The sequence below is a fragment of the Eleutherodactylus coqui genome, chromosome 10 (assembly GCF_035609145.1).
Source record: "Eleutherodactylus coqui strain aEleCoq1 chromosome 10, aEleCoq1.hap1, whole genome shotgun sequence".
NCBI lineage: Eukaryota > Metazoa > Chordata > Amphibia > Anura > Eleutherodactylidae > Eleutherodactylus > Eleutherodactylus coqui.
The window spans coordinates 37,597,646-37,608,542 of NC_089846.1; the positions used below are offsets into that span (position 1 = coordinate 37,597,646).

The 10,897-nt window shown below is 42.4% G+C and overlaps 1 protein-coding gene across 2 annotated transcripts in view; it reads left to right on the top strand.

Moving 5' to 3' along the window:
• GTF3C3 (general transcription factor IIIC subunit 3) overlaps positions 1–8,224 on the top strand; it is a 34,310-nt gene extending 26,086 nt beyond the window's left edge. For both annotated transcript variants that reach the window (XM_066580826.1, XM_066580827.1), the window contains exons 15-19: positions 1,756–1,993; positions 5,119–5,309; positions 7,437–7,561; positions 7,747–7,899; positions 8,055–8,224. In XM_066580826.1, the coding sequence (XP_066436923.1) occupies positions 1,756–1,993; positions 5,119–5,309; positions 7,437–7,561; positions 7,747–7,899; positions 8,055–8,177 (830 nt within the window). In that variant the 3' untranslated portion in view covers positions 8,178–8,224. The remainder of the gene's footprint in view (positions 1–1,755; positions 1,994–5,118; positions 5,310–7,436; positions 7,562–7,746; positions 7,900–8,054) is intronic.
• Positions 8,225–10,897: the final 2,673 nt, after the last annotated feature.

The following is a 10,897-nucleotide window of genomic DNA, read 5'->3' on the forward strand; positions in this document are numbered from 1 at the left end:
CTGAAAACACCCAAAAATAGAACATGCATCCTGGAACTTTAACTCTGCACTCAAGTGGCTGCATTTTCTATTACAGTCATCGTCCTGGGATGGACTATCTCTACTAGTAAAATATATTCAGAGCAACACTCAAAGCTGGATATAACATATAGACTTGAAATACCCCCCCCCCCTCCCATAGTGGACTGGCGCAGAGTCAAGGGTGGGGCATAGGGATCCGTGTTACTGCAATCATATAGTAAGATGCATCCAGCACCGACCGTGATGTCACCAGAGGGCCCAGACATGTGCACCAACCTATTCTGATGTCGGCCAGGAAGCCCCCATTTCCATCTAATCCGCACATGCATACCACTGGCCCAGTAGTTTTGGTAAGCACAGCAAATAGTTCAATGCAATTACTAGCACCCAGGTAAATGTGACAGCATGAAAGTTCCCATATTCAGGCATATATTAGTCAGTCAACAGATGATGAACAACAACCAATAATATACTGTAGCTGCAGAAGACAAACTGTGCAGAATTTTTTTTAATTAAGCAAAATGCAAAAATGATTTAGGTCCCATATATATATGTACTAGCTGATATACCCGGCTTCGCCCGAGTTAATTTGGTACTGGTGTTTATCTAGTGTTCACACGGAAAAGCTTATGAAGTCATGGTTACTTTAGAGATACTGAGGAAAAAAAATATGTTCACCATTTTGCATAGTTCTCTGCGTTACCCAGGAAACCCCACGTGGAGGCAACCATGCGACGTTTCCTTCATATAAAATGACATCAGGAAGTGAGAGAATTAGATTACATACGTAAAATTTGGACACTAATTCTTTTGCGCTTAGAATTGAATAATGGAGTTGGGACCCATTCGCTTTTCCTATTTATGACATAATCAATGCTCGTGCCAAATTTCCCGTTTCTATGACACCGGAAAGTGAAAAAATTACATTCCGCACGTAAAATTTTGATGCCAATTCTTTTGCGCTAGAATTGAATAATCGAGTTGGGACCCATTAGCGTTTCCTATTTATGACATAATCAATGCTTGTGCCAAATTTCACGTTTCTATGACACCGGAAAGTGAAAAAATTACATTCCGCGCGTAAAATTTTGACGCCAATTCTTTTGCGCATAGAATTGAATAATGGAGTTGGGACCTATGACCTTTTCCTATTTATGACATAATCAATGCTCGTGCCAAATTTCCTGTTTCTATGACACCAGAAAGTGAGAAAATTAGATTATGTACGTAAAATTTGGACGCTAATTCTTTTGCGCATAGAATTGAATAATCGAGTTGGGACCCATGAACTTTTCCTATTTATGACATAATCAATGCCCGTGCCAAATTTTAAGTTTCTAAGGCATTGGGAAGTGACAGACTTAGATTATGTACGTAAAATTTCGACGCCAATTCTTTTGCACTAGAATTGAATAATCGAGTTGGGACCCAATTTCTTTTCCTATTTTGGAGATAATCTATGCTCGTGTCAAAATTCATGTTTCTACGATATCGGGAAGTTGGAGAACTTTTAGTCAGTCAGTCAGTCAGTCAGTCCTTTCAGCTTTATATATATAGATATGCATTTAAGTGGTAAAAACTGTCCCTCCACCACTCCACCCACAAGGTTTCCATAGTCTTTACGTTTACTTTACACATTTTTTTATTTAGAACTAAACTAATATTCTTGTATTGAAAGTGTGCTCCTATTTCAGTTTCTCCTCTAGTAATACCTGTATTGGTTTTACTCCACAGCAATATTCGCTATACTCACCAGTGTACTATCCAAAGATGATTGGTGGAACCTTCTTTTAAAAGCAATCTATGCTTTATGTGACCTCAGCCGGTATAAAGAGGGAGAGCTGCTGGTAGACTCTTCTTTAGAGTATTATTCGTTTTACGATGACCGCCAGAAACGGAAGGAGTTGGAATATTTTGGACTTTCCACGGCTATTCTAGATAAGAACTTCAGAAAAGCCTACAATTACATAAGGTCTGTTATATACCAAAATAAGTTCTGTTACCTGTCGCATAATATGATTTGGTTGTATAAAGAAGACTGTAAAAGCCATGGCATGATGGGCACTGCCAGGCGTAGAAGAGGAAGACTTTAGATTTGTTTGTTATGGGCCTCATGTGGCACAGAGTGTTAACGCAGCGGAATGCAGTGCTAAGTTCTGACTCACGACCTGAAGGTTGCCAGCTCAAGGTTGACTCAGCCTTCCATCCTTCAGAGGTCGGTAAAATGAGTGTCCAGCTTGCTGAGTGGTAATAAATTACCTGAAAGCGCAGTGGAATAAGTTGGTGCTATAGAAATAAGAAGTCCCGTATCCCCCTTCCTTTGTGATGGATCAACCTTCTTCAAAAAAGGGAAGAAGATGGATGCAGGAAACTACAGGCCTGTGAGCCTGACCACTATACCGAGAAAGAAAGATCTCTGAACAAATTTAAACAGCATGTATGCAAGTACTAGGATAAAAATGGAGTAATTAACCAGAGCCAGCAGGGGGTTGTAGCAAACAAGTCATGCCAGACTAATCTAATTTCCTTCTATGATAGAATCACTGACTGGGTAGATCAGGATAAAGCGGTGGCTATAGTATATCTTGACTTTAGTAAAGTATTTGACAAAGTATCTCATACCATACTTATTGAAAAAAGGACCAAATATGGGATTGACAAGGCAACTGTTAGGTGGATTCACAACTGGCTGTGTGATCATACTCAAAGAGTGGTCATAAATGACTACACATTAGAGATGAGCGAGTGTACTTGGTAAGGACAGATACTCGAGCGAGTATCGTCCTTACCGAGTACTTGCCTGCTAGCCCGCAAAGATTCGGGTGCTGGCGTGGGTGAGCACTGTGTTGCGAGAGTAAGCGGGGAGGGGGGGGAGGGAGATCTCCCTCCCGTTCTCCCCTGCCTACACCCGAATCTTTTGCGGGCGAGCAGGCAGGTACTCTGTAAGGACGATACTCGCTCAAGTATCTGTCCTTATCGAGTACACTTGCTCATCTCTACTACACATCCAAGTGGAAGAATGTATCAAGTGGGTTACAACAAGGCTCTGTCCTGGGCCCAGTGTTGTTCAACATTTTTATAAATGATCTGGAGGAGGGAATTGATGGGAAACTGATCAAATTTGCAGACGGCACAAAATACTAGGAGGGATAGCTAACACTAGGGAAGAGAGCGTATTCAAAAAGATCTAGAAAGGCTTGAACAGTAGGTGGTGACTAACAGAATGGTATTTAATGAGGAGAAACGCAAAGTCTTACATCTGGGCAAGAAAAATGAAAAAAGCACATACAGAATGGGAAGAATTGGGCTAAGCAGCAAATGTGGAAAAGACTTTGGTTTACTAATAGATCATAGACTGAACATGAGTCAACAATGTGAAGCAGCAGCCAAAAAGGAACGAACAATTCTGGGATGTATTAAGAGAAGCATAGAGTCTAGATCACATGAGGTCATTATCCCCCTCTACTCTTCGTCAGACCTTATCTGGACAACCCACTTATTATATTCTGATTTCTCCTGTGAATGTATTGTTATATCTGATGCAGCTAATAAAATACTTTTGAACGATAAAAAAGACAGACAAACTGGAGCAAGTTCAGAGAAGAGTTACCAAGATGGTGAGCGCTCTGCAAATTATGTCCTATGAGGAACGGTTAAAGGATCTGGGAATGTTTAGCTTGCAAAAAAGAAGGCTGAGAGGAGACTTAATAGCTGTCTACAAATATCTGAAGGGCTGTCACAGTGCAGAGGGATCAGCCTATTCTCATTTGTACAAGGAAAGACCAGAAGCAATGGAATGAAACTGTAAGGGAGGAGGCACAGAAATGTACTTTTCAATGGTATCATAAAATGTACTTAAAAACTTGTAAAAATTTGTAGGGATGGTATCGGGCAGGTGATGAGCAGTGCCAGGTTTCCTCCAAACATAACACTTAGAATTGAAGCCAATCAATTCAATCTTGGTTTCATCAGACCAGAGAATCTTGTTTTTCACAGTCTGAGAGCCCTTAAGGTACTTTTTGGGAAACTCCAGGCTTTCATGTGTCTTTTACTGAGGAGACGCTTCTTTCTTTCCCCTCTGCCAGATAGCCCAGATTAGTGGAGTGCTACAGTGATGCTTGACCTTCTCGAAGCTTCTCCCATTTGGACACAGGATATTTGGAGCTCAGTCAGAGTGACCATTGTGTTCTTGGTCACCTCTCTTAACAATGCCCTTCTCCCCCAAATACTCTAGTGGGTTAGCCATGGCCAACTCTAGGAGGAGTCCTGGTTGCTTCAAACTTCTTCCATTTAAGAATTATGAAGGCCTCTGGGCTCTTTGGAACTTTCAGTACAACAGAAATGTTTTTGTAGTCTCTTCCAGATATGTGCCTCCAGGCAGTTCTTTCCTTCTCATGGCTCTGATACATATTGTGAGCTGTGAGGCCTTATATAGACAGGGGCGGTCTTTTAAAATGATGTCCATTCAAGTGAATGTACCACAGAAGACTCCAATCAAAGTGTAGAAATATCTTGAAGATGATCAGGAGAAATGGGAGACCCTCAGAACTAATTTTCAAGTGTCATACCAAAGGATGTGAATACTTATGTCTATGCAAAATGTTAGAAATCTCTAACATTCTGTTCTCACTTTGTCATTATGGGGTATTAAGTCCAAAATGCTGGGGGAAAAACTTGATTTTCTTTTAATTTGCACAAGGCCACAACATAACAAAATGTAAAAAAGAAAGGGAAAGGCTCTGAAGACTTTCTCGATTCCACTGTATATAGTCTTATCTGTGTTAGGAAGGGGTTAATGGTATGAGCTGGCAGAAGCCGGTTATAGCATGCTAGTGCTGCCGGTCAGTCGCTGATGGCAGCAGGCATTTCTTGCCAGTGTGCTTTATCTGCATGCTTGTTGCAGGTGACAGCTCCCTCGGCATTAATAACTGATAGCCTAGAACGATGTCTAGCATCTCAACTGTTGCAGAGTTTTGGGAACTTTTCCGTGTAGTTATATAGTGAACTTTAATAGTCCTGAAGCGCGTTACAACGCAGAGGAAGCCAAGGAGCACATTAAGTGTTACTAGAACAATCATTTTATGTTTCCTTTCCCAGAATAATGCTGATGGAAAATGTGAACAAACCTCAACTGTGGAATATCTTCAACCAAGTTACAATGCATTCTCAAGATGTGAGGCATCACCGCTTTTGCCTGAGGTTGATGCTCAAAAATCCGGATAACCTCGCACTGTGTGTCCTTAGTGGTCATAATGCATTTGTATCCGGGAGCTTCAAACATGCACTTGGTAAGTGTACTGGAACTCTTCACAAACACTACAGCCTATGAGATAAGTAAGGCGGTGGCCACCGATTAGAGGGAGCTTCCATTTCATATCTACAGACATGAGTGCATGTGTTACTGCTGTTTTCCAGGATCGGTCGTAACCAGTATGTATGTGTGTATCCATGTATTTATGCAGTACTGTGCAAAAGTTTTAGGCAGGTGTAGAAAAAAATGCTGCAAAGTAAGAGTGCTTTCAGGAATAGAAATGTTCTAGGTTTTTTTTTCAATTGGCAAAATGCAAAGTGTATGAACAAACAGAAGAGAAATGGAAAATCCCATCAGTATGTGGTGTGACCACTAGTGCCTTAGTGAGTAAGTATGCTCGCTCACTCATTACTCGAGCGAGTAGTGCCTTATTCGAGTACCTGCCCGCTCGTCTCTAAAGATTCGGGTGGCGGCGGGGGAGAGCGGGGAGGAACGGAGGAGGATCTCTCTCTCCCTCTCCCCCCCCCCCCCCCCCCCGCTTCCCCCTGCTCTCCGCCGTAACTCACTTGTCACCCGCGTCGCCAGCCAAATCTTTAGAGACGAGCGGGCAGGTTCTCGAATAAGGCACTACTCGCTCGAGTAGTTTGCCTTATCGAGTATGCTCGCTCATCTCTAGTGACCTTTATCTTCAATAGAGCATAAATTCTCCTAAGTATACTTGTATACAGTTTTTGAAGGCACTCGGCAAGGCAGTTTTTTTTTTTGTTTTTCTTTTAAAAACCTTTTGGACAACTAAGCAGAGATCTTCTGTGGATGTAGCCTACTCAAATCCTTCGGTCTCTTCGTGTAATCCCAAACAGACTATGATGTTGAGATCAGAGCTCTGTGGGGGCCATACTATTACTTCCAGGACTCCTTGTTCTTCTTTCCACTGCAGATAGTACTTAATGACATTGGCTGGATGTTTGGGGTCGTTGTCTTGCTGCAGAATACATTTTAAACCGATCAGACACCTTCCTAATGGTTTTTCATGATGGATAAGTATCCGTCTGTATTTCTCAGCATTGTAGACACCACAAGTCTTGACCAAATCCCCTACCTCATATTGCTGAAATGCATCCCTAAACTTACCTGCAGACACTCATTATTGTACCGCTCTCCACCATGCTTCACTGTTGCCTGCAAACCTGCATTATTGTACTGCTCTTCACCATGCTTCACTGTTGCCTGCAGACACTCATTATACTGCTCTCCACCATGCTTCACTGCTGTTTGCAGACACTCATTATTGTACCGTTCTCCACCATGCTTCACTGCTGCCTGCAGACACTCATTATTGTACTGCTCTCCACCATGCTTCACTGCTGCCTGCAGACACTCATTATTGTATCCGCTCTCCCCATGCATCACTGCTGCTTGCAGACACTCATTACTGTACCGCTCTCCAGCCCTTAGGCAAACTACTCTGTTACAGGTACATATTTCAAATATTGACTCATTAGTTCAGAGCACCTGTTGCCATTTTTCTGCACCTCAGTTCCTACGTTTTTGTGCATAGTTGAGTCGCTTAGCCTTTTTTCTACATTGAAGGAATGGCTTTCTTCCCACAATTCTTCCATGGAGACCACTTATGGTTAGACTTCTCCAAACAATAGATGAGTATACCCGGGTCTCACTGGTTTCTGCCAGTTCTGAGCTGATGACACTGCTGGACATCTTCTAGTTTCAAAAGGAAGTTGGCATGATATGTCTTTTATCTGCTGCGCTAAGTTTCCTTGGCCGACCACTGCATCTACTGTCCTCAGCATTGCTGATTTCCTTGTGCTTCTTCTAAAGAGCTTGAGCAGCACATCTGGAAACCCCAATCAAAATGCTAACGACCACCTGTCTGTGAGTGACTGTGTGAGTTACATGTGGTGATATTACCGTCATGTGATCATGGGCGGAGCTGAGAGCCCTAGTGACTGATCACATGACTATGTCTATGGAGTGGGTTTGGCTCCCAAGCCTGCTCCATACACAGCATATGCTGTAGACCTCTTAACTGCATGGGGTATGTGCAGTGAGGCTGTATATAGCCGTTTGTATGATGGGAAGGGGTTTGTTTGCGAGTGTTATTTTAGTATTTGTCTAATAGAATTAAATTGCTTCTTACGTTTTGTAGCCCAGTATGTCCAAGCCTATCGGATCAAGTCTGATGATCCAATGTACTGTCTTTGCATTGGATTAACATTTGTCCACATGGCATCACAGAAGTTTGTGTTGAAGAGGCACGCTCTGCTGGTACAGGTAATTAAAGAATATATGTGTCTTTTTACAAGTATGTAGGCAGATATATTTAAGGGGTAGTCTTCATGAGTTCCTATACTAGTATTCCCTGTATATTGGAGTCCTACAAGTAACTTAAACCAGTTCAGTAACGGACTTTCAACATTTTACACCTATTATTATACTCTTTGTGCTTTTTTCCATAGGGGTTTTCCTTTTTGAATAAATACATTGATTTACGGGGCCCTTGCCAAGAGACTTATTACAACCTGGGCCGTGCATTGCACCAGATGGGGCTGACACATTTTGCAATACACTATTATCAACAGGCACTTGAGCTGCCACCACTTCAGTTAAAGGTACAGTAAGTAAAGTACATTAACAGAACTGAAAACCTGTTTGCTATTCAAATCTATAAAGGGGTTTTACCAGAATAACAAGTTATCCCCTTATAATGTGGATAGAGATGCAATCAATATATTATTTTATTTTTTATTTTTTTTTACTTTTGTAGGGGATTGATGAGGACCAAGTTGACCTTCGGAGAGATATTGCTTTCAATTTATCTCTTATTTACCAGGGCAGTGGTAACATAGAAATGGCTCGGAAGCTCTTGTATACCCATTGTGTTATTTAATGTATGTTATCTTTAATTTTCATCTATGCAATATTAAATGTGTTTAATCAAAACAATGTGACTCCTGTTTACTTTGAATGCGAAGTGACTTGCCACTTAGAATAGTAACATGCACCTATATGTATGAATTCCACTTTGGATGTGCTGTCTGATTTCCTTTGCAATGAATATTTGGAGGTGTGACGTCTTCCATATTGTTTGTGCATTCCACCCAATCTGTCCAAAGGCCCATTTACACTGGACGAGTGTCGGGTCCAGCTTAAAATCCTGAGCGGCCGCTGCTTACTGTGAATGGGGAGAGAAGTCTCTGAGCAATCCAGTGAAACTCACTCCTATGTAACAGCATGGGAGCAAGTGTCGGGCATCCTTTGCCAACACTCATCCAGTGTAAATGGACCCTAAGGTTTTTACACACCCTAGTTCATTTGGAGGCCATATGCCCAAAGAGAGGTCAGTGTGTTTAAGGTCACGTCTAATGAAGTTGCCTTGTCTCTGTCAGACAAACTCATAATTTGTAGAAAAAAGATAAAATAGGTCAGAAGCAGAAACCAAAAAACAGCAACAGAATACATTTAGGGCTTGGTCAAATGGGCACATCAGCGCCCGTGTTACTGCAGGTAGAAGACGGCCGCACGTCAGGACGGACGTCTCTCTGCAGTGCCGGAAGAAAAAACGTGACCGGCTTCATTGCCGGTCATGTGTTCTTTCATCAGGGCTGCGGGGAGTCGTCCGTCTTGAAGTACGGCCGTCTTCTTCATGCAGTAAGGGCTCAGTCACACGGGCGTTGCGGGAGCAGGAGCCGACAGACAGATCTACGCTCTGACAGATAGGCTGACCGCGGAGAAACGCGGCAAATCACAGCTTCCTGCGATTTGCCGGCCGCGAGCAGAGAATCTCAATAATTCTCCGCTCGTGGACAGGGCGGCTGTCACTGCGTTCCCCACGGATTATCACCGCAGGGAACACAATTAACGGAATTTAAACCCGCCCGTGGACAGGCAGCCTTAGTGTGATGTTATACTATTTACATGTTTTTATTATGCTTGGAAGAGAATACTGCCAAAAATTTACAGCACTGCTACTTTTTTTTTTTATCGAACAACAAGAAAAGCAAACTGGAGCGCAGGACTTATTAAAATATATAGATTTATTAATTATAGAAAAGTCATACAAAGAAGAAAAACGCAGCACACACATAAGCATAAAAACACATTTTGGCCCAAGGTCCATGGACAGTATTGAATTGCGAAATCCGGATGATCCGCAGTTCAAGCCGCCCGTAGAGAAACATTGGCGTCTGCAACTGAATTAAAGCATGCAACGTTTTTTCCGAACCTTGTGGTCCAGAAAACAAATCACAACATGCTCCATTTTGCTGCGCTTTCTGCACGGACAGCTTCCATTGAAGTCAATGGAAGCCTTCCAATCCACAGCCCATCAGCAGTTGACGTGGACATGAGGCCTAAATCAAAAAAATGCCCACCTAATGATATGAATCCCTGAGAGCATAATACAAACTGAAATAGATGTATACCACTAGATATGTCCAGGGCAATAGCCATCAATGCATCTCCAGTATAACCCCCATTCAGGAGGAAAAAGTAAAGCACATGGCACCTATAATGCAAAGCATTTTAAATGCCTATTAATGGTGTAAGGCTTCTTCTTCACACCTTTATTTTCTTTTTGAATATTTTTAAGGCCATGCGGATGCAGTATACTCAAATGATTCTTTGAAAACCAGCGTGTAAATCACAGCTTGTGGACACACTGTGCCACTGACTGATTTAACTTTAGACTACTCCTGAGGGCTGTTTTCATAGGTCCCTGGTCTTCACCCTTTAACTTCTTTTTAGAGGGATCTTGTCTTCCCTACAGTTCACTTCTCCAGAAGTAGTTTCAGTACAGTGGCATCTGGCCTGGATGGGTCAAAAAGCACTGGAGTGTGGTACCAATGGAACGGGCAACGCCATAATCTGTATATCTGGTCGAGGTCAAGACAGGCAAATTTCACGATAATTAGACAAAGTCAGGGAAGGCTGCAATTGGGCAAAGTATAGTCAATATAATGAGCTGAGGTCAGGACAGGCAGCGTTCAGGAAAGATGGGAAATCATGCAGGGAGTCAAAACTGAAAATCGAGCAGAATACAGATGAATCTTCACAGAACTACTTGCTCAAGCGCCTTTCAGTGGGGAAAGGGGTCTTAAATAACCCGAGAATGATTGGGGTAGGATGGGGATAGGAGTGCTGGGTGCAAAGCAGCAACTAGAGCAAAAGTGCAGTGTCTGCAGCACAGAAGACCAGGAGGATACTAGCAGCTGCAGGAAGAGGTAGATATGAGAGGGCATGATTGGCAGCCATAACACACAAGTCATACCATTCCTACATTTTTTTACTTAGAGCAGAAAGCCAATGGGGTTAATTCTTAGAAACCTACATGGGCACAATGCATATAAATGATATTTATAGTTTATCCTTTAAAAACATTTACGGTAATTAGACAAAGTCAGGGGAGGCTGCAATTGGGCAAAGTATAGTCAATATAATGAGCTGAGGTCAGGACAGGCAGCGTTCAGGAAAGATGGGAAATCATGCAGGGAGTCAAAACTGAAAATCGAGCAGAATACAGATGAATCTTCACAGAACTACTTGCTCAAGCGCCTTTCAGTGGGGAAAGGGGTCTTAAATAACCCGAGAATGATTGGGGTAGGATGGGGA